At 41.1% G+C, this 24,683-nt stretch overlaps 1 protein-coding gene across 3 annotated transcripts in view; it reads left to right on the plus strand.

Annotated features, from left to right (window-relative positions):
• The window catches only part of Kcnab1 (potassium voltage-gated channel subfamily A regulatory beta subunit 1), a 380,454-nt gene that overhangs the window by 133,391 nt on the left and 222,380 nt on the right, over positions 1–24,683 (plus strand). The window contains exon 1 of one of the 3 annotated variants that reach the window (XM_034500276.2): positions 338–1,409. The exons of the other annotated variants lie outside the window; for them this stretch is intronic. Within the exon in view, the coding sequence (XP_034356167.1) occupies positions 1,189–1,409 (221 nt within the window). The 5' untranslated portion in view covers positions 338–1,188. Of the gene's footprint in view, positions 1–337; positions 1,410–24,683 lie in introns of those variants that run through there. 3 annotated transcript variants of the gene reach the window in all.

Here is a 24,683-nt window from a genome sequence, read left to right on the forward strand (position 1 = left end):
TATATGGATCCTGCTACTATGCTGAACCTTCTGGGCAATGATGCTGACCAGCTTCTCCTCCATTGCACCTGTCCCCTCCAGTGTGGGTCTCTACTGTGGTATTCTAAATAAATTTGCAGTAAGTTAGCAGACCCCACTCCATGTAGACTGCACTGTGGCTTTTCAAGAAACTTCTAACTTATCTGCATAAGAAATAACATGCAGAGGGAATATGAACCCTGACAAGGCTAAGATCTGAATTCCAAGCTGTGTTCTAGCAAGTCAGAAGAGTATTCGCGTGTTAATCAGTAGCATGCTGTTCTAGGAGCACCCCCTCAATCTTCCTCCATCTCAACTCTTGTGCTGCAGCAAGATTTGGTGGCATCTAGGCAGAGCCCCCTGACGGGAACAGCCTTCCCAGTTCTGTTCCAGTAAGGAGTGGTCACAATGATCTTTCCTTCCCACTGCACACAAAGACAAGGCGCTCCTTAAAGGGACCTCCTAGCTCTTTTATGCAGTCGCCAACCAAGTAAGTGCTGGCTCAGGAGACCCAGCTTTTGCCCCGAGGATGAGTGGGGAGGGGTCTTGAGAAGCCTCCACCTCCGCATCCTCCGAAGCACGGGAGGGAGGTAGTTGACAGGCAGAGTGGATGGAGACCACGGGTCCGCGGGGCTCTGCTTGCTGTTAGCTGCTTCTTGGGATGCTCCTCTCCAGTTGAGCCTCCTGCCTGTGATCCAGAGGGTGCTGGCAGCGCATCTTGCGGTATGCCTGCGTTGCTTTGAGCCAGCGCCCAGAAACCAGCCCTCTGCATTCAGGCACCTCGGACTGGCTCCAGGCAGGGCTGTGTGCAGTCACCATGAATGCTCAGCTCTAGGCTTCTGCACCAGCCTCCTGACCACATGGATCTGGCTGTTTAATCGGCTGAGATCACAGCCTGGGAAGATCGGGAGGCTGATACGCGCTCCAGCTGCTGAGACAACTTCCAGCTTGGCTGTTTACTTCTTTGGGTCCCAGGGACTCTGTCCTACACTTCAGCATCTCCTGCCACTGTGTGGGTTCTGAAGTCAGCTGCTGGGACTCCTCTGAAGGCATCCAGGAAGGGGGGTAAGAGGGGCTAAAAGACAGCCGAAATCCCCCACAACTGCTCACCCTCTGCCGACCGCCTGTGCTGTGGGGTTCTGAGAGGACCTTGCGCTGTCCTGGGAAGCAATGCAAGTCTCCATAGCCTGCACAGAGCACAATTTGAAGAGTCGAAATGGTGAGGACCGACTTCTGAGCAAGCAGAGCTCCACCGCCCCCAATGTGGTGAACGCAGCCCGGGCCAAATTCCGCACTGTCGCTATCATCGCTCGCAGCCTGGGGACCTTCACCCCTCAGCATCACATTTCTCTCAAAGAGTCCACCGCAAAGCAGACTGGCATGAAATATAGGTATGAGATCCCTCTGCCCGGGGTTTCTGTGTTCTTTGAAGGCTCAGTTAAGGCAGTTAGTTCTTCGTGTTTGAAGTGACTTAACTCAGCGCTGGTTTGCTTAATTTAGAACTCTCAGGTGTTTGCTTTTTAAATTAGCCTTTTGTGGGGGGGAGAGGTGAAAAAGCCCAAGTTGCTGGTGCATGCATGTGTGCGATTTTTAAGATGTGGCCCATTTTGTATATTCTAAGTGTCATGAACACCTTAGGACCTTAATGAATTCCAGACAGCAGAGAAAACACACGTAAGAGCTAGAAACTCTTTTCTACGAGGACAGTTTGTCAAGAGCAGAAGTGTTTGTCCTGCAGATTCTACGCTTATGCTTTTCAAAACAGTTTCCCATCCCACACTGCACTCTTGCCTTTGAGAGACCAAGGCAACGTGCTAAGCCCAGCTTTTAAGGAAGGTTTGTGGCAGCAAGAAACACCTACAATGGTAAATTATAGGGTGAGCACTGCTGTATTTAAATCTAAATGAATGAAGTGTAGATGTTGGTAAAGACGGCATCATCTTTTCAGTGCCCACGGCTGTTGTGTTCCTGTTCCCTGTATCACAAGGAATTCATTGTTTTCATAGATAGAACTCTTCCTGTAGTAAGAACAGTTCACCACTCCATAATGCGATCCCTTTCCACTTCATTGTGTTTGCTCTGCACCAGCACTCTGGATACGGGCTCTATAATTCCGCTGCACTTCTCTTAAGTGTTTAGGATCCAAAGGAGATCAGCAGCCGACACATCCTCCGAGGTCCTTGGCTATTCTCATTTGCAGGTGTAACTGTTCATTCTTTTCTTTTTTGCTCTCCCTCATTTGCTAGAGACCAGATTTTAGGATAAGATGGACTCAGGAAAATTAAAATACTGTGTGTTTAAGACTGTGTTGCCTTGTGAAGTGAGCATTCAAACTTCTCTATAGAAGTTGGCCTTGGTGAAAGTTTATCTGCAGAGTTAAGGGAAGCCTTCCACTGCAACAGCAAGTCTTGTTCTGATGTATTCAAGCCACTGAGGAAGAAAACCTGTGAACGGAGTTGGAGGAAGCCAGCCATAGCAGTAGCTCTGGGCCACAACTGCAGCGTGAGGACAAGCCACCAAATAAACCCCTTGATTGTGGATCACTCCCATGAAGTGTCAGCATTGTAAGCCCTCTACTTTCCTGATGGACAGGGAATCCCATACAATGACTTCTCCAAGTGAGACCCCCGTCTCTAATCCTCTGGCAGTTTCAGTGCAGCTGTTGTAGCCTCCTCCTGTGGATGGAGAGTGCTGTTGAGCCAATAGCTAAGCTGCTGCAGGAGATAAGCTGTTGCCTCCAGGACGGAGTCCAAGAGCAAGGCACACTAGGGGGAGGTGACTCAAATTTGGGACCTGCAGAATTTGGCAGAACAATAAACAGTTTTCCCATAAGGCAGAAGGTAAAAAGTCATGCCCCTACTTTCTGTGGTCACAACTTCTTCATTGTATTGCAGAGGTTTGTCATGGAACACTTTTGTCGTAGTGGGCTTTTGCTGTCAGGGGCTCTCGGTTAAGGTTTCCTGTCAACACAGTTGAACTTGGATTGAACTGTAACTGTCTCATTCCCCAGAAGGTCAGTGTGGGGAGCACTCATTTGGATGTCCCTCCTTCCTTCCAGCTAAGCACAGCTCTTCACTGACAGTTGTCTGAGTTCTTCAGCACCCTTGAGTCTGTAGTAACTAAACAAAATGGCTCTTTTCCACTCTTCTCATCCAGAACCACTCCAGCTAGGACAGGTGCTTCATGTGTGTGTGAATGCAGCTTCCTTCTTTTAAATTCTACTCAGACTGATATGTATGAGACAGATTATGAGATACTACATATGATAATAATTATGAGATATACATGCCAAGCTTTCTTAGGTTATAGAGGAGTTGGGAGATTACTATGTGCTTGCCCAAAATAGTGGGAATATTTTTGTTGCCAGAATTTTGTTTTTGTTACATTGTTTCATCTAGGATATAATGTGAGTGCATGGAATGATTGTTAAGAATAAATAGTAAATGATTTTGTGCAACAAGGAAGGTGATTATCTTGTCTACATAATCTGGGGAGTGACTGGTGAGACGAACAAGAACAGTAAGGTACTGATTGCTTATGATCAGAATGTTCTTACTCTTGAAGATGGTTTCCACATTGGGGCTTTTAGGAATAATCATGAAGTCCTGGGGGAAGGGAGGAATCCAGAAATCTTGTTCACCATTTCCTTCAGAACCTGAAGTGTCTACTAAACAAAAATTGCCATTGGAATGTTGTGGAGTGAAACAGTATTCATTTAGTCAGTGATAATTCATTGCACACCTTCTCGACACCAGAACTGGATACTCAGATGCAGAAGCCAACAAGGCTTAGGAACTAGCTTCAAGTTGTGAAAAGGCACCATAATCAGCAAGTAGTTACTCAAATTTTCTGTTGCGATGCACTCTTGTAGGACTATGCACTAAGGTGATATTCCTGTCTATTTGAGGCTACCAACTGTGTTTTTGTCTATATGGAGTGATTTCATCTTGGCCATGTAACTGCCCAGATCTCCTACTCGCTGTGCAGAGCCACCCTTTCAGGTTCAGCCTTGCTGTAAGGGGCCAGTACTTTCTGACAGTTGAGGACCTGTTTTTAACCTTGAGAAATAAATGACCTTTCTGCTTCTATAGTGATTGTGACATTTAAGTCTCAGTTCTTTAAGGCTAAGAATACCAACCATAGGTCAACACCTCACAAAACCAGTAACTAAGAAACAATTAATATATTTGTACAAGATTTTAAATTTTTAAAATGTAATTATAGTAACACCATAACTGTGTATGAATCTTACATCAAACTGGCTAGTTTTTTCAAGGCTTTCATGGAAAAAAAAATCTACACGATTGTGCTGCTGTTCAAATGTTGCTGTTAGCGGAGTAACAAGATTCTTCCTTACATTTACTCTGGGGCTGTCTGTATCTAGGACAGTCCTGTGCTCTGGTAATGCACAACAGTTACTTGGTTTTAGTTTTTCCTGTGGAAATTCTGCAAGCGTCTATGATAGATCTCCAAGTGGCAGATGTACCTGTGTATATGAGCCTTTCAACCCACACAGAGCTAATCAGTCAGAGATTAAGCCAGGTTTCCTCACTAACTTTTTTTTCCTGTTTGTTGGGGAGTTGTTCTGTTTTAAGGGAACTTTTTAGACTATCACAGCTGCTAATGGTTTGGAGCTTCTGTTATTATATGACAACATATTTGTATTTATCAAACCCCTCTTCCTGTTTTGAAATTATTGCTTTAGTTCTATAATAATTTAAATATCAATAGACTCAATTTTATTAAGAAAATCTGAGCCATAACAATATGACTTTCCACTATATAGTTACATAAACATGTTTTGCAGTTAGTGTGCGTGAAGCTGAAGATAGGCTTTGCAATCTTTTAAAGTTTTCTTTGCAAAAGCAACATTTCACACCTGAAAAATAATCTTTAAATTCCATTAAAAACTTCTAATTTTTCTGTTTGTAGCTAGCTGCATTTTACCGTTAAACTTTTAAAAATAATTATAGATGCTCAGGATTGTTTTTAAGTGTACAGACAATTTCCATGGCCCATTAAATTTCCAGTGGTAGCATAATGATACAGTGGTTTCAAAATTTGAAAACTGATTTGTAAAACAGAATTGCTTCCAGTTTCACCAGCCATGCATGTGTTCATTTCATTGTGTCTATGTGGTTTCACCCACAGTGTGGAATCAGTGTTTCCAGAGTTACAAGGCCTCTCCCTGCTATTGCTTTAAGCCCATCACTTTCTCTGGTGACTAATGCTCAGGAGTCACCAACCTACTATCCATCTCTGTACTCTCATTCTTGTAAGACTATTATTATATTATTGGAAACGGACAGAATGTCGTCTTTTTTACAAATGGCCTTTTCTCTCCTCAGAGGACTTTTTTCAAAGAAGTAGGGAGAGAGAATCTTGTAGCCACAAAGGGGGTCACATTGTGGTATCACGGGGATGGAGAGTAAGACATCAAGACATAGGGTGGCCATGAGCAATGGAGGGCCCACCAAGGAGTTTGAACAGTGTCTGCTCACGGTTCAATTAGGCAGCAATTAAACTGGCAGCTCTCCCAAGATCTAGGAATTTAGATCTTAAATAAAAAGAATGTGCATTGAATTTCATAGCACTCTTTATCTTAGCAAAATCAAAACTGCACAGAAAAGGCACAGCCCCTGTCCCAGATGCTGCTTCTGTGCCGCTCCTTAGAGTCACATCTCTCAAGCACACGTTGCAGCCATCGCCCGCTACCTCCCACAAATAGTGGGTGGATTTTGAATCAAAGAAATTCAGAGAAAAGATCAATCTTATCAACTGATTGCATAAAAGGCACTCTCTGTGTGTGTGTGTGTGTGTGTGTGTGTGTGTGTGTGTGTGTGTGTGTGTGGTGGATTCATGGATTCATGTGGGGAAAGTGAGAGAAAAGGGTGAGCTGAAAAGATGCAGGAAAAGAGCCAGATCTGTAGTTGTGCTTCATATGAAAATATTTGAGCTTAGTCCAGAGAAGGGAGTAGCCTGGTTATTTAAAACGCCAAATTTTTAATTAGGAAAAAAATGTGGTGAATGCCATTATGATTTGCACTGACACCCTTGGGTGTGGGCTTTCCTCTCTGCCTCAAAGCCAAATGGTGAGAATGGGGAGGTGGAGAAACCTTCCTAAAAAGTAGTGGCTGAGTCAATCTCACGGAGTTTATTCCACCTCTGCAAGGCAGCAGCCAGAAGTCTGGCATCCATGGGATGGTGAGAAAATTGTAGGAGGGAAGGGGGCCCCCAGATATTGTCAGGCAAATGTCCGAGTTCCATGGCTCTGTAAGTATAGGGTGGGCGTGTGCAGGTATGTATACATGTGCTGTTGCCCAGGCCTGAGCACTTGTGTATGTGCAGGAACTAATCTACAAAGGCTGAAGAACCATCTCATTCCCTGGGTTGCTCCTCATGAAGTCTTTAACCTCTAGTTCACTCAATGATTCTCCTTGGAAGCATCATCATGTTAGAGAGGTTCTTCTCTTTTTCATTTCTGCAAACTTTTCAACTTATGAGAATTGGATAAATGTTCTGAGAAGAGAAAAGGATCCTATCAAATTCAAAAGAAAAATCAAATTCCCAAGATTCACTTTGATTTTTCAAACTTACTTCATCAAACTGATGGCCTTTCTTTGGTAGATTCAGAAGTGGGTAGTATGAGATTTGGGGCAAAGAAATTATGGCCAAAATAGGGGAATCTTGACTTTGAGTATGTCTCAAAATTACTGTTAAGTAAAAAAAAGTGCCTTTATGAGAATAATAGAGTTCATAAACATTGGTTCACAAGTATCCATTCAGAATTTCAAAGCTGGGTCATCAAGACATAGTGCAAGCCTAACAATTGGCTTCACCCAGAACCCACAGTAGAGGAAGAGAATTGATTCTTGGAAATATGTCCTCTTACCTCCTCACATTTATAAATAAATACTTTAAAGACTGTCAAAGGCATTGAGACAAATACTAATTAGACATGATAAAAATGGTTTCATATCAGTGGCTAATTATGTTTCATGCTTAAGAAATAGTTTTGTCACCTGTTTAGAATTAGAAATCCTAATTAGAAAATAAAGTATTGAGAGCAATTTATGATGAACCTGAATATACTGCAGATATTTTCAATATTGAAAGCTATTAATATAGATAGCCTGATCACTCTACGTAAATGGTTTGTCACTGGGGCTTGCTGAGGGAATCTCAGATACTAACTTGTGGAGTAACGTTGCTTTATGTAGAACACCATTTTCTCAGGATAACCAGGAAAGGGGATGATCAAGGCCAACCTCAAGCCTCCTGACTCCAAGAACAAAGTCTCTGATGGTCCTTTAGCTTCTATTTTTCACCTTCTGGGTCTTGGCCCATTTTTTTAACATTGAGAAGAAGCAAAGGACCATAAAGCACCACCACATCAACTCTATAAGATTGTATATACTAAACTGAGTCATGAATTAATATCCAGATGATAGTGTAGATATACCATCACAGCATCTAAAAGTACTAACGCCTCAGAAAGAGATCACTAACCCATGGTCAAGTGAACAGACGGGGCCACGAGTCAGTCCTAGGCAGAGATACTCATATAACCACTGGAGACTGACACCTTTCATGTTACTAGAGACAGCTCCACAAACCTTGCCCCTGAAAGTGCGATTTGAAATATATTTAAACATCATCACAGGCTGGTTTTCTGTTCCCCAGATTGGAAACCAAACCAGAAGCCCAGCAGTAATTTTTATTTGTTGGAACTGACAGTTAGGGAGGACTCTGAGAGCACGTGCACAGGCCATCTGGTCCAGCCCTTGTGAGAAATCTGCCCTGCTTTTCCAATTTGCTCCATGCAGCAACTACTTATAAAGGCCTCTGAAGAAATATTGTGTAATCTCCTTTCACGGCAACCATGAAGAGTTTGGCTTGTCTTTCTCAGAATCAGATCATTCATTAATCTCTTAAGTCCTCACTCAGGGTAAAGGAAAGGGTAAGCGTTCTTAGATCTCTTGTCTTTTGTCTGGACCCCACAGTCCAGTCAGGGAGGGAAATGAAGACTAAAAGCTAAGGGTGAGAAAACAAGGGAGGCATGCAACAGTGCACAGAGGACCTGTAAACACTAGGGAGAGGGACTTTTCCATTTGGCCCTTGCTCCTGCTTAGGTGGCCTGTCTGTTCTACTGCTGCACCATCCAAGAATCAGTACGCTTTAAGGTTATACAACAGTCCTTCTGGTAAGTTCCCTCTTTAAGAGCTACACTGGAATCTTCTGTGCCTTTTCTCCATTGAAAGGAAAATGAGCTAGCTGTAATTTCCTGCCTCCCGAGGGTTCCGGCACTTGAAAACCATTACCACAACTCAGCTTACTAGTTTCCGGAATGGTTCTAGCCCTCTCCATTCCTCCTAGAGCTCATTTTATAATTCCCAACTGTGCTAATGTCATTTAAATCCGTCACAGGATGACCACCTCCTCTTTAAACCATTCAATGTTAGGTGCATCTGGACAGCAGATAACAAGATTACTCCATCCAGAAACGTCTCTGAACCTTTGCTTTCATTTCTTGATCAGGATTGTTAATTGAAAGAGGACAAATTGGTATTTTAGCTAATATTTGAAAATGTGGTATGGAACATTCAGAGGCATTCTAACTTTTTAGAAAAGAGGGATCTAATTATGCTACGACAAAACAAAGACTTTATAAAATCATCATTTCTAAAGGTTATTATGGTGCCAATTAAAGAAATAGAGAAATAAAAAAAAGGTATAATACAAAACTTCCAATAACAGCTAAATATTTAGATACAAAAACTAATGGTTTGTAGTATTGTTATTTTATTTTCTCAGGTACTCCATTTTAATTTTTATTTATTTTATATTTTATGTGCATTGGTGTTTTGCCTGCATGTATTTCTACATGAGGGTATCAGATCCCCTGGAACTGGAGTTACAAACAATTGTGAGCTGCCATGTGGGTGCTAGGAATTGAACCCAGGTTCTCTGGAAGAGCAGACAGAGTTCTTAACCATTGAGCCATCTTTCCAGGCCTCTTAGGTACTGGAGCATATTTTAGGCACTTAGATATAAAGACAACCACACATTAATACTGTTAATCAGGAAGAAAAGTTTTCTGTATTGGTCATTAACATCTCTCAGGACTGGGTACCACAAGTGACTCAGCCCTCCATAGTGAGTTGGCATTTATGGGTAGGCCCATGTGATTTCTCAGAACTCACTTATAAGAAAAGCTCCCAAGAAACACATTATAATAAATACCAAGCTCTCACTTGTTTTGAAGATAGTTTCCATTTTAATCTAGGTTTTCATGTTACTGAATTTTTTTTTTTATTTAATATCTGTGGTCTGAGGCCACAACAAACTCATTATAAAAAATCAACAGCAGAAGTAACATGGCTTTAGTGAATGCTGCTTCTCCCACAGCTCAAGACACAAGACACAGTGTTCCTCTGGAGCATTTAATGCAACCAGACTTTCTGATTTGCTAATATACTGATTCCTACTCCTGTTTGCACAAGCATTTCTGCATTCTAGTGTCTGTATTTACTTACAAAACAGGAAGTGCTAGGAGAAATCTTAGTAGTCTTATTCCAGAGGGCTTTCATTGTGATGCAAAATATATTTGTTCCATTTTGAAGAAGAAAAGATAAGCAACTATTATCATGAAATCCAAATACAGTGAGGGAGTTGGGATATGTATAGTAAAACACAACAACTCACTTAAAAATTACATGGATCGTTATATTTTACTTTTACTCAAATAGAATTTTTTTTGGAGGTAGTTCTCTGAAAATCAGGAGGCCCAGCTTTTCATAAACTCTCGGGATAACTCCTAAGTCAAAGATTGGTGTCTGAAAGTTTGATTTTGTGCCAGATATTTCTTAAAAGGTTCAGTGAAAACTTCTCTGGTGGTATTTTAGAACAAGAGGGGAATTAAAGAGAGATACAAGGGCTATTGAGCAAAGCTGGGACCACTGAGATGGCACAGAGGGTAAATGTACTTGCCATTATGCCTGATGACCTGTGTCTGATCCCCATGACCCATGTGGTGACAGGAAAGATTCAAGTCGTCTTCTAACCTCCTCAAGCCCTGCCCCTACACCAAATAAACTAATGTTTAAAAAAGCAAATTGAGAAATTTTATACATATAAGTTTTCTACTGTAACAAACTACCACAAATCTAGTGCCTAAAAGCACTGTGTATTTTTTTTTTCTTTCACATAGAAGTGAGAAATCTGAACACAAATGTCAGCAGGATACGTTCCTCTGCAAGCTTCGGTGTAGAAAGGATTCTCTTCCCTCTTCCATCTTGGAGAAGTTACCTGCACTCCTTTGCCTGTGAATCCTTCCTCTGTCTTCAAGTAAAGCACTCCAAGTTCTGCTTCTGTCTTTACATCTTTTCTTCTAACTTTGATCTTTTTCTTCACTCTTACAAGATTTTATCTGGTAACAGCAGGCCAATCTTGGCAATCCAGGATAATCCTTCCATCTCAAGACCCCCTCGCTCCATTAGGCCTATAAAGTACCTTTATCAGAGAAGAAAATAGATTCATAGGTTCAGTGACTTGGGCAAAGATGTTTTTCATGGCTGATCATCCAACAGCCTGCCTCACGTCATGGGAACATGTATGTAAGAAAGCAGAGCTAAAGGGATCCTGTGGAAACAAGCATGCTCTCTCAAGTGTAAGACTTGTTGGGCTGAGACAAGACAGCAAAGGAGCAATGAGATCATTGAATCATCCAGAGTGAAGAGGGTTTATAGCTTTAGCTCTGCATCAGAAAGGAAAGCCCACATTATACTGTGTAAACCTGGGACGAGAAAGTTTCAACAGTCTGGGCCTTGATAATTACCATTCTAGCATCTGTTGCTGGAATTTAGTGTGCCTCTAATTTCCTCTCTAAAATCTAGGCAATAATAAAAGAAAAATAATATGATAGCCATGAAGATCAAGCTGAATCAAACCATCATTAAAATGTTCAAAGCACAAGAAATGTATCTACCTCCGGGTCTCTTGACTGTAACCAATGATGTATGGTAGTCTAAGTCTTTTCTAGCACCTGGGTTCCTGGGCATGCGTAACAGCAGTGACTCTCCTGCTGCAGTGTGTCTGTGGAGCCCTGTGCACATCACATAACGGGACTACCTCACCTTTCCATGACACTCATAGTGTTCCTGTTTCGTTAGTGCCGTCAGGCCCATGCTGTGGAGGAGGGAAGAAGGCACAAGGTTATTTTATTTTTATCACAAAGCTGCTTATTTTATTAATCAAACTCTGACATATTCTGACAGAAATTTTTAAATGTCTTCGGCCTGATGTAGTTTCCTCTGTGAAACTCTATCTTACAGACTGTCCCAGTTAGCTTTTGATTATCTATTTGACACAGCCTAGAGTTATCTGACATGAGACACTTCATTTGGGGAATCACCTAAAGTAGGTTAGCCTACGGTAAGGTCTGTGAGAGAGATTGTCTTGATTGCTAATTGATAAGGGTTGGGGGCATCCTGCTATGGGTTTCACCTGGGCAAAGCAGTTCTGGTTTCCATATGAAAGCTAGCTAATACCAGCCAGGAAAACAGCCAGAGACTGAGTCAGCAAGCAGCTTTCCTGCATGGTTGCTGCTTCGGGTTCTTGCCTTGGATTCTAACCTTGAGTTCAGCGATGGACTCTGACCCGGAAGTGTAAGATGAGGTAATCTCTTTCCTCCATAAGCTGCTGTTGGTCAGCATTGTATCGTAGCAATAGGAAGAAACTAGAATACTCACGCACAGAATTGGTTTTTGGTTCTTTATATAACCTTCCAGAGACCCCCTAGTACCCGATCACTACCTGGAATATCAGACTTTGAAGATTAGACTGTTAATACCAAACTATTTAAACCTCTGTCTCTTCTTTTAGAATGTTGGCTAACAGTGCCTGATTGCATCTTGATTGGGGAGAAATATTAATGGGTACAAATAAAATCGAGTTAAGAGGAAAACTCAGAAATTAGAGAAATCAAGAGTTAAAATCCAAGCATGGTTTATATGTCAGTCTTCTGTAGCCAAATATTTTTTCCTGGTGGCTCTAAGAAACTCAAGACCCGAGCGAAAGAGAAATGAGCTACTGTGGTGTGTTCAGGAAGCATCCTTCAGTCTCATGGCCCTTTGGACCCTGCTGCTGATCAATTGTGCTGCTACCCTGTAAGCCAGAGCTAGGAGGCAAAGCATGGGTTAGAATGTAATCGCAGCAGAAATAATTCTAAAATAGAAATTGATGAGCTTTACCATAGAACTCATCTCATGGCTAGATCACTACACATTTTTAACCTGTTACCATTTTCTCTATAAGGGCAGAGTGGTGATATGTTTACAGTAAAAAAAGATACCTGAAGACGCTTAGGATAGCTAACAGTGACATACTGCATTTTCTTCTATCCCTGTGGATAGAAGAAAGAATAACAAGACCTACTCTTGGTGTATTCTAAATTACTGTCAACAGAATCTGTTGTCTAACCTGCGCTTAATGTGACAACAACGACGCTGATTACTGTTGACAGCAGGAAAGAAAAACAGAGAGACTGAAGATGCATGGTCACCCCGCTAATAACTCAGCCTGATTGTAAGTCACTGGTGGCCACTAGGGAAGCAAATGTGTGAGCTCAGTAAGCATCCTTCAGTCCCATCGCTTAGCAGGAAAGCAGTTCTGCCCCGTGGTGATATGACTAATCATGGTACTTGGTCTTATTTTAACAATTAGTTTTAGAAATACAAGCATTTAAGAATAGTGGCTTGTAATTTTGCTTGTTCATTATTCCTCTTCAGCCTATCAGTCTTGTCTACCTCTGCTTTGAGATGGAAATATCCTAGCGACAGGGTTTTCTCCTTATTAGACTATATAAATAACACTCTTTGCCAATACAATTTCACTTTATGCTGATTGTCTCATGTAAACATTTAAGCCAAAGATTTGAACAAATTTAATTAGCATTGTCTTTAGGCTTGAGAAAAGTCTGAAAGGATGCTATCAATAGAATTATGTTCATCATTAATAATAGAAACCAGTGCAAAATCCAGGACTAAGTGATACACTGTACAGTCTGCAATATTGAGCTTTTGGTTTCATCTCTCAGTTCAGGCTCCTTCTGGGCTTACTGTCTCTCACACTGACCAGCACATATGCTTCTGTGCATCACTTAGGATAGCCAACAGTGGCATACTGCATTTTCAGACTGAGTTGGCGTGAGGCAGTGGAATATCCAGGTTCTCTGTGCTTCCATCTCAACAGTACCAGAAAGCAGGGTGGAGGCAGGATCAGAGGTCACAGTGGTGCAAAGAACATGTGTTGAGAATTTCAGAGCTCATACAGACTGAAGGAAAGCTCAGCCACTGTCTGGGGCTTTTGGGTTTTTATCTCTGTCAGTTCAGGCTATTATCAAGAAAGAATTAAGTACATCTTCAAATTCTAGCCATCCTACACTTTGCTCATGAAATAACATTTTCAAAGTGGTTTTAATAATTATTCATCATATATATTTAACCCACTATTAAGATTGAATGAATATGTGTGTATACATGAATTTTTAAATTAATTAATTCATTCATTTATTTACTTTACATCCCAACTGCTGTTTCCCCTCTGTCTGTGTGGCAGGAAAAGTTAATGGTTTGGTATGAGCATGTTGCAGAAGGGTACCATTGTATTTATTTAAGCAGTCATGCCTTTGCGATCAGGGCCTTAAAGGGGATCTGGCAACAGCTTTTTATGGCTTCTGGTTGTTTCGAAGATTTCATGAACAATGCTTGGAATGTAGTAGTTGTTAACTATAATTGTCATTGATGTCATATTTACATAGAGTGGTGCAAGAGGACAGGGAGAAAAGGTCTTTGATACGACACCTTTGCAATAAGTCCTAACCTTTAGTATGTATCTTTTTGTAATATGCCTGTTTTAATCATTCCCAGTCTGTATCTGGTATATTGTAAGTGATCAGAAAAGGTTTGCTGAATAGTTGAATAGTTCAGCTTGCATACGCTTCAACAGTTTCTGTTGTATTACAGTAGAACCTTCCTGGCTTCCAAGACAGTCTTAATTCTCATCAGATCTTCCCTCTTCACATTCATGATTGTCATTCTTCCCTTCACAGCTAGAAATCCTGTTTATGGACTTTGGCTGCTGAATAGTGATCCTTCCTTTTTTTCCAAATTATTCTTCCATAATGACTAGACAGACCCTGATAGCTGCACCTAAGTTTCTGTCATATTATCATGTATCCAGTTTGTTCCAGGAAAAAAAATCTAATGTGGCTCTCAAAATTACATGACTTGAAAGAGTAAAGAAGATGAAAAGCACCCGGCAGAGAGAGGGGTTAAGAATGCTTGTACCATGTCTTGTGCTGACACTAAAGAACACAAATGTCCTCAAGAAACATTTGCCATCCATTCATTCTTGTTCTGAAAGAGAAAGCACAGCAATGCGAAGGGTCCTGGGGGAGAGATTATGCACACACTGCTTGAGCTTTTGTTTTTCTGGTTTGGTTTTCTGCTAAGAATAGGAATTCATAAAATACAGTTATTACTTGATCCTTTACAAATTGGGGTACTAAAAGCAAAGTGTTTTTTAAAGCCATATTCCCTGAGCAACGGCATGTCAAACCACAGAAAATATAAGCTGGAAAACTATACTTTGAGGACACTGTGTATTTTAGTAAACAATGGTTATAGCTTTGTAATTACTAATCCCTAAACATGATGTGGAAATTCTAAAATTCACCTTTGTGGCAATGAACTTTTAGTGGTGATCAGAACCCAAGTACAATGGGACTGACTGAAGCTTCTATGGAGCATATCTAGTCACTTTGTCCTTCTGTCTATGACTTCAGCTGCCTGGTAGACTCAGTTACTGGGACCACTTGAGATCCCAGTTCCAGGTTCACTAATTCCAGCCCCCACAGATTGTCATGTTCTTCTAAGATGAATCTACAGAGAAGGATCTGATTGAATTACTCTAAGGCTGGTAAAGTGAGACGGTTCGAAGATGCCAGTCTGAGAGGTCTCAAGCAAGCAGTATGATTTCTTATTTGAAGAAAGTATGGCGTTTGATTCCAAATACCTAAGCCCATTGTGGATGAGGTTTCAGAGACATTTTATGCAGATCACACTGAGATTCTGCCTCTAGCAGGTAGAGTGAAAACCCTGTGGAGCTTGTGAGCCTTGCTTCTTGAAGCCCTTAGCCCTTATAGTCCAGTCTCAGCCCTCTGAACAATCTCAGAGGGGGTGATCCTGGGCTAGGAGACAGACTGAATCCCAAGCCATGAGTTCTCTTTCAACATCTATGCATACCCTTGTGTGGCTTGAAATCAGCAGAGTCAATAACTCTTCCATGGTTTAGAACAAAAGTTGTTTCTGTGGTACCCATGGACAGAATACTAATAGTGCTTGGCTTTTTCAGTCATGAGAAGATTGCCATGAATAAGAGTTTTGTTCCTTGGTGCTTTGGAGCGTATGACCCAGGACCTTTAGCCCAACCCTAGCAGTATTATGACAGAAGGAGCTGCAAGTGAACTGAGGCTTACAAAACCCACCGGCTCTTCACTATACCCTCTAAAGGCAGAATCTCAGTGTGGTCTGCACAAAATGACTCTGAAACCTCACTCCACAATTGAGATCTCAAAAAATGTCTGAAGGATAAATTTTCTTTGCGACTGGAAGAACTAGGGATGGGGTATCCTTTGGATTCAAATTAGCACAATTCACACACACACACACACACACAAAGGTGTTAGCAGGTGTAATGCTTTCAGTACCTGAGATTTTAGCCCAGGATTCTTCCTTTGCACATACTTTGCAAGAAGGGGAAGGAGAGCTAGAGCGAGAATCCAGGCATCATTTCAAGATGGGAAACCAGCCAAGCAGTACAATGACATATGCTTCGTAGTACAGAGATGAGTCTCCAGACTTAGCCAGGCAGGGACTACTGATTTGATTGCAGAACATAAGTTATTTTTATGAAAATAGGGAGCTTCTCAAATTTGGATTTTTTTTTTTATCATTTGATTTTTGTTTTCCACTCCCACAGGATTGGAAACTATTTTCTTGGTAACAAAGCTCCCCTAACCAGTGCATTTCTTTTCTCAAAAGATGAATTGGTGTCTTCACTTGGAACATGGGAGAATTTTATTAAAATCAAGTTGAATTTGCAGTGGAAATTATACCCTAAAGAAAAAAGTAAGGCTCAATGTTTGTTTTAGAGCCCCTATCTCAACTCTGAGAAAGAGAAACCAAGATGGTTCCATTCATCTCTGGGCCAAAGAAGGAGCAACTGTGTGAATCCTGAATACCAGGACTTCCCATCAAAATGCTGCAGGAGGCAGAGGACAGGCTATACTCTTGATTTTAGAACTTCTTTTTCTACCTATTTGTTTTTACTCCAAATGGTGTAGGAATTCTGCAGAGAAGAAAGATCCCAAATGAGCATCATGTGCATGGATATGGATTCTTACCTACTAAGACCAGTGGGTTCAAAAGAGCTGATTCATTAACAAACATTCCCTGGACACCATCTCTGTGCCAGGTGCTGTTCTGGGTACTGATGATAAGGACATGAACAAAAACAGAGCCTTTGCCTTTGAAAGCTTAGAAATTAGAATAGGAAGAAAGAAAACCAAACAAGTAAGTGCTTGGCATATCAGGAGGCATCACGTTTCGTGAAGATAAATAGTGCAGAAGATAAAAGTTCAGGCAAGGAGCATGATTTCAAGAGAATGTACAGAAATATTTTAAACAATATTTTTATTTTTTACTTTTTGAGATTTAACACATGTGCTCAATGCATCTTGACTGCATCCCAGCTCACCTCTTCCAGTTAGTCCCAGAATTCCCCAAGTTCATGTCATTCTTTAAAAGTTTTAAATTTTTTACTATTTATAAGCCACTAAATCCAGCTAGTGATTTCCATGTGTGTATGGGTGTGGGGTCATCTGGCAGGGAATGGATAAACTTTCCAATGGCTACTACCCAAAGAAAATTGATTCTTCTCCCCCAGTATCCATCATCTGCTAATAGCTCCATAGCTACAGATGTGACCTTGGTAGACCATCTCCCATCCAGGGTGAAATTTTTAACTGGCTTGATCATGTGTACATCTTGAGAGGAAACCACTCCTGGACCTAGTTCATGTGAGCAACAGCCATGTCATATCCAGAAGATGGCCTTTTATAGCATCTTTACCATCACTCAGTTCTTATACTCTTGCCACCCATTCTTCCATGATGACCCCAGGTCACTTATTCTCAGCTTTTGAGAAGTTATCAGTCTCTGCCTTTACTGTTGCCCACTGCAAAAAGAAGTATCTATGGTCAAAGTTGAGAGACACCCCCATCTGTAGGTATAAGCACAGATATTTAGAAGGAAGTTTGACAACATAATTATTTCACAAAACAATGACAGCAGATTCCTCCAAAGGGTCTCTGATCTCCTTAATCATGAGTTTTAACTTGGTTAACAGTACCAGATATAAATTTAATCCTGTAGAGCAAGCCACAAATCTCATCAAGAGAATGACTGTCTACCCCTATAAACAGTCTTGCTACTATTGCTCTAGTGAGCACATCTTGCCTCATAGGTCAATATTACAATATGTAGCAGCCAGCACTATATAAGACCACTGATGTCTTTTCTACCCCAGCAGCCTGCATAGTACCTTCCACTACTAGGAAAGCTACCTAGCAAGGAGAAAGTTTCTTTATCAATTCAAGATTGATTTCTCTGTGCCTTATAACCAAAATGTGTAGTGTTTATAGAAACAGGATCTTACCATCTACTAGGCAACCAAGAGCGATGTCAATAGCATGTATTGTTTTGGGTGCTTCTGGGGACTTCTTGACCAATAAGTTATACATAGAAAACCTGTGCTTAATACTGAGATTTTCATTTAATAACCCTTGTCTTCTGGGAGCAGCATTGTTCTTCCACCGAGGATAACTCTACTCAAATGCCTTTTCAAGGGTATTAGCTTACAAACTAGTAGGTTTTCATAAAGCTTCTTCATATATTGTACATTTTGGTTAACCTTCCTCTCACTCCCTCCTTTCCCCTACCTCTCTGCCCCCATCCCATCCTCACTTAGTGTTTTAGTTCCCCCAGGCTCTCCCCTGTTCTCTCATAACACATGTGTTCTATTATCCTATCTTATTATAATTTTTATTTGTGTTGCAAGATCATGGATTTCCATAGAGTTTTTTTTCATAAACATCTTGGTTAACCCTTCCCCTATCATCCCTGTTTCTCCATCCCTGTCATCCCACTAGGCAGACATTTCTGTCTCTAATATTCTTCCTCTGTACTTTCATTTTATGTATATCCTACAATTCCCACTTCCCTTAATGCTTCCACCACCAATGGCCCTATTCTAATTTGCTGGCATTCACTTGCACTCCAGGTAAAAATGCACACAAAAGAGTCAAAGCTAAAATCTACATATGAGAGAGAACACGCAGTGTTTGAAGTGGCTTGAACTGCAAGCATGGGTGGAAGTGGTGAGAAATGGTAGGCAAGCCCATCATGACATTGAATTTCCCTTACAAAGAGAGCTTGTGCAATCCATGGTTATTCATTAGAATAGTTGACTTTGGATCCAGAGTACCACTTATACTTATTGATGCTGAGCTAGCCTTTCGTCAGTAAAATGTATGTGATGCTGAAGTCTCTTTTATGGGTTACTCTAAGTAAAGCACTTATTTTGACACTTTTAATTTATCAAGTTAGAAAACTATGGCCAGGCTACGGAGATTGCTTAGTGCTTAAGCCCTGGCCAAGTGTGAAGAGTGAGTTCAAATCCTCTGAAACTCACATGGCTACCCATCTGGAATTACAGGAATCCCCAGAGTAAGCTGGATAGCCAGACTAATAATAACAGCCAGCTTTGGGTTTGACCAGGAACCCCTGCTTTAATAAATAAGATAGAAGAGAAGATGAAGATCATTCCTAACACCATGCATGCATACACAAACATGTGCACCTACCTAGATGTGTACCCATACACATGCAAAAACATGAATAGACATATGTATCACATATGCTTATGTATGTGAAACAAGGCAGCTAAAAAGTATCTTGTGGTCAATGTCTAAGTTCTTGTGGCTATTGTTAAGTGAATGGTTCTGTTCAAGTGGCAGAGCATTAGCCCTTACAATCTCTGCAGTATCAAAATCAATCATTGGCACATTGATATATACTGAGAATTTATTAATATCATCATTCATTTTCATTTCGTTAATTTTTTTAACCTGGGAATTTATTATTTTCTCTTGTAGGATAAAGCAATCCATATGAATTTCAAGTATAGAAATAAAACATTTAGTCAAAATATTTACTAAGAATTGGCATTTAGGAATTGGCATTTTGGCTGGGCTGTAGTGGCACATGACTTTAATTCTAGCACACAGGAGACAGAGACGGGCAGATCTGAGTTTGAGGGCAGCCTGGTTTGCAGAGTGAGCTCCATGACAGCCTACACAGAGAAACCCTGTCTTGAAAAAACAACACACACACTCACACACACAAACACACAAGAATTACTGGCTTTTTTACCTTATCTAATTCTTCCTGGCTCTATCCTACAAATATTAAATCAACTCTCTCTGTCTCTGTCTCTGTGTCTGTCTCTCTTTCTCTCTCTCTCTCTCTCTCTCTCTCTCTCTCTCTCTCTCTCTCTCTCTCTCTCTCTCTCTGTGTGTGTGTATGTTATGCAGCACATATATAAGCATGCCCACATATGTATGTATGAGTATTTAAAGGCACATATATGTGTGTGTGTGTGTGTGCATGTATGTGTTAAATCCAGAGGCTGAAGTTAGGTGTTTTCCTCAGTTTCTCTCTACTTTATTTACTGAAGCAATATCTGTCTGTGCCCAGAGCTCACAATTTGGCTAGTCTAGATAGCCAGCTTACCTGGAGGTCCCCTCTCTCCAACTGCTAGCCATTGGGATTACAGATAGATTACTACACTCACTTGGAGGATGCAAACTTCACATGATTATGAAAAACACTTTATTGACTGAGTCATTTCCTCAGCTCTCAAATCAGCTTTTAAAAATAAAAATCCAGATATCCAATTGTACATATATTTATTTCCCTGACAAAAGAACTCTGAGTTTCTGGTAATCTCCCTAAGTGAATAAAATATTTTTGTCCTCATCAGAGCCAAGAGGGGAATTCTAAGATACTTATCAGAAACTGGCTGTAATGCTCCACCATGTTCAAATGCAGGTAGTGACAGAATGGCATCTTGACAGTCTCAAAGCCCATGGCAAATGCCAGTAGGGATAAAGTGTCAAGAAAAATGACTGGGGTGGCCTGAGGCAAGGATATAAAGTATATATATGTAAGGTGTGATCCATTTGGGTTAACAGACCCTATATACTGAAAACCAAGATGAAGGTATAGCTTCCAGACTTCTGCTGCGGGACCATAAGTATTACTAGGGGTAGGTATTATATAACATATTATCTAAGGGCCCGTAGGCTTGGCTCATGAAGCATCCCATCCCCTAAGAACTGCTTACCATCATCTACCTGCTCAGCTCTAAGAAATCAAGCCAGATCAGTAAGTAGGACCCAGATGTGGAGAAAACTGAACCTTCCATCTGAAGAGCAGGAAAGAGACTTTTCTGTTTCTCTTATTTACTTGGACCAACACTTGAAAAAATGTGCAAAGAAAAAGAAAGCTGTGTCTCAGGTCCAGACAGTGCTTCCCTTCCCCCGCTCCTCCATGCGTGGCCTAGAGTAGAGCCTACTACAGATGGAGAAGAGAGTTGTAAATTAAATATGAGGTTGATGTTTTAAAGAACATAGCTGAGTCTTAGAAAGTGTTTTAAGAATGAAGTAATTCAACACTTATGGACCTGAGCCAACACAACCTCAGTGGAAGCTCTCACTCTGGGGAAAACAGGTGGGACTGGTTCAAAGAAGTTGAAAATAGTGAGCAGGAAAAAAAAAAAAAACAAAAAAACACATACAATTGAAGTTTATATCCCAATGAGTTAAGGCAAGAGTATGTGAATGAGGCATAGGAAAGGTATAGACCAGCTCTGAGCCAACTAACAAGAGGGTTTGGGTGTAGCTTGAGTCTTGTTACTGAACACAGGTAATGAATGAGTGAGGCTGGAAGAAAGGTGAATCATGCAAGCTAGGCTTGGCTAGTACAGAGGCACAGGAGTGTGCCAAGCTGAGTACAGGCAGCCTGCAGGGATACCCAAGCTCTCAGATGAGAAATTCAGCTCCACAAAATGTAATGGAAATCATTTTAAACTCTTCAACATTGATATGATAGAGGGGAGGGTGTGCAGAATGATGGCTGTCCTAGAATAAAGAGAAAAGAGGTGTCTTAGTCAGCATTCTATGGCTATGAAAGGATACCATAACCATGGCAACTCTTAGAAAGGAAAAGCATTTAATTGGGGTTGCTTATGGTTTCAGAGGGTTAGTTGATTGCCATCATGGCAGGTAGCATGACAGCACTCAAACAGACATCATAGTGATGGATAAGTTGGGAGTTCTATATCCGGATCCCCGAGGAGCAGGAAGAGAGAGTCAATGGGCCTGTCTTGGGCTACTGAAACCCCAAAACCCACCCCTACAGACATACTTTCTCTAAAAAGGCTACACCTTCTAATCTCTCTTACATAGTTTCCATAGACCCCCAGTGACCAAGCATTCAAGAATTTGAGCCTCAGGGGATCATTTGTATCCAAACCACCACAGGGGCAAAGGTGTCCCTTAGAATAATATCCTATGCCCCAGGGGTAGGGCAAGGGGCTGTGGTGGTTTTGTTTTGTTTTGTTTGTTTTGTTTTCTCCTACATCTTTCTGTAGCTGCATTAATTGAGTATAAGTCATCCCTTTTAAGGGTTTAAAATGTTCACTGGGAGTAGCAGTGGGGTCTGAGGCTCTGCAGCCTATTGACAGTTTTCTACTTAGAAGGCAAGATCCTGTGTCCCCACACAGACAGCAATCAGAGCTGGGACAGCACATTCGTGGCACATTTTATTTAGGCTGCTTATATTTCTGCTGCTGTCTATTATATTAAACTACTCTGCCCCACTCCTGGAAAGGAATTAGTAACTATGGTAACGATGTTATTAGAAGGAGTGGAACTTTGTGCCATGCGCCAAAGCAGTGGTATGTTGATTTCGTGTGAAAGCTGATAGTGTGGGTGCCACACCCTGAGTAAGTAGGTGACAAATATTGAGGCCACACTTATATAGCAGATTTATACCTCTGCTGGTAAGAAATATGCATACTGAACTTAAGATTAAAAATAGGGCTTTGTATTTACCTTCAAGACAAGTTCCTAGGGATTTTCAAAAGGACAAAAGTCAACACACTTTTTTTAAACACAAGGAAGGGGGATTTTAATAGGCTAAAATCAGTAAAATCTCTCCAAAGGATATGTACAAAAGCCAATTGTGGACATAGCAAATATCTTCTGATAGGATTAATTCTGTGTTCATTTGAAAAGCCAAACTATACCATAAAGAACAGTTAAGAATGCTTGCTGCTATTGCAAGGAACCCAAATTTAGTTCTCAGCACTCATATTAGGTGGCTCACAGCCACCTGTAACTTTGGTTCTGGGGGAATTACATTTCTTCATTTGACCTATACAAAAATATACATATACATGCACAGAAATACAAACATATAGATAGTTTAGTTAAAATAAAAATAATTTTAGAAGAATATAAATTGGTATAAGCTCATCACTCAGCCCTCTCCCTGAGGTATGTAAACATTGCTCATTTAAAGAACATATCAGCAGCTGCCCACTTCAGCTCAAAGCCCCCTTCTTCATGCAGGTCTTCTTTCCCATTTCTTAGAAATGGCCACAGGCATGACTCAGGCAGTAGCCCCTAAGCTCCTGTTTAAAGAGCTCATGAGTGTTTCTTTCCTTGCCCCTTGTCTTCTGTATTTCGTCCTGAGTCTTTCTGATCTGCTTCTTTTAAAATGCCATAGGCCTTACACTTCCACAGTATTAGTAACACACAGCAGGTCAAATACAAACTCAGAAATGAAGCTCAATGGAGAAATGTACGTAAATTATGATTAGTATATTACTTTCAGTGTGAAAAAGATCTATCTTACTAATTTCTTAAGATATTCCTTGAATTTAATGTTAGAATGGACTGGGAGAAGATGAAAAGAAAGGTTTGTAAGACATGGCCTCCTTCCTCTTTAGACTGGCTCCTCCACGAAGCTGAATGATGCTCTCCAAGCATATCCAGGTCCTATCACTGACTTTATGAAGGTATGGCTCATGAGATTTTTAGCTGGGATTTACTTGGAGATCCTAAAGTGAGGAGATCATCCTGGGTTATCCAGGCACAACTTAGTGCAACCTCAAAAACTCCCTCTTGAGAGTGAAGTTGAGGGAAATTCTGAGGACAGACAGTGTGACAGCAGACAGATGGCTGGGTGTTCACAGCTGGGTCTGAAGAGAGAGCTGAAGGCCGGCTGAGTGTGGCAGAATGCAGTGGCGACTAATAAAAAGATCAGGAAGTGATTCTCTGCCAAAGCCTCCTTGGCGACCAGGCCTGCTGCCCCGACCATGTCCCTAACTTTAGCCAGGTAAAAAATGATTCAGAAATGCTGGCTTCTACAGCCATGCAAGGTAAATGGAAGTTCTGGTAGAGCTACCAAATTCCTGTTAATTGGTTGGAGTGGCAGAAAGAACCTAATGTAGCCACCTATCACCATGAGAAGGCCAAAGTTCTAACCCAGAAAAGAAAGAGGAGATGACATCCCTGTTTAAGTGACCAGAGCTAGAGTGGTATTTGTAATTGAGCCCTGCTCTGTGGAGGGCATCATGACTGAGCCCTGCTCTGTGGAGGGCATCATGATTTCAGTTGGAAGCACTGCTTTCCAATGCAGTCTTCCTTTCAAGATGATTAGAAGTGTTCCCTCTCTCAGCTCTGTGTGTGTCATTCATCAGCCAGTCACTACCAGCAACCTGGTGTGCAGCTGTCTTATGTACTGCCTCGGAAGTGACCTCCTGGAGGGTAGGATTCCATCTTCTTTTTCTTGATCAATAATTACTAAGAACCTGCCACATAATGGGCACTTGGGAGAAGAGCTGAAAGTGGGAGTATTAAAAGAAAAATGTTAGTCAATGTATAGACTATGGTAAGTCATACATAAAAAATGTAAAAGAAAAAAATATATAATGATGTATACGACATATGGCTAAGTGTTTATATTTATCCTCTTTTAAAACTTCCATCGAAGTAGGTGCTATTACCTGTGTTTTATAGATAAGTAATCTGAGGCTCAGGGAGGTAACACATCCAGTACCATCCTGCCTGACTCTAGATGCCAGCCTAATAGTCATTATACCTCATTGCCTCCATACCCACCTACTTATGAGGTTACACGTGCAGGAGGACCAAAGATGAGAGGGACACATGCCCTGAGCCAGAATCTTGAATGTCAAAGACATCTAATATCTGTTGTCTGATTTAAAGCTGGACATAAGTACACGTGACATGTGCATTCTTGATTCTAGGTAAAGGTACAAAGAATTCATTTTCCTTCACTGTTCTGTGGCTATATTTGGAGATAGACTCTCCAACAATCTAGAACCATGTGAGCACCAGGCAGGAAGCTGATACATGCTTTGTCAATAGGAAAACTGACTCACTACATAATTAA

The sequence above is a fragment of the Arvicanthis niloticus genome, chromosome 4 (genome assembly GCF_011762505.2).
Source record: "Arvicanthis niloticus isolate mArvNil1 chromosome 4, mArvNil1.pat.X, whole genome shotgun sequence".
NCBI lineage: Eukaryota > Metazoa > Chordata > Mammalia > Rodentia > Muridae > Arvicanthis > Arvicanthis niloticus.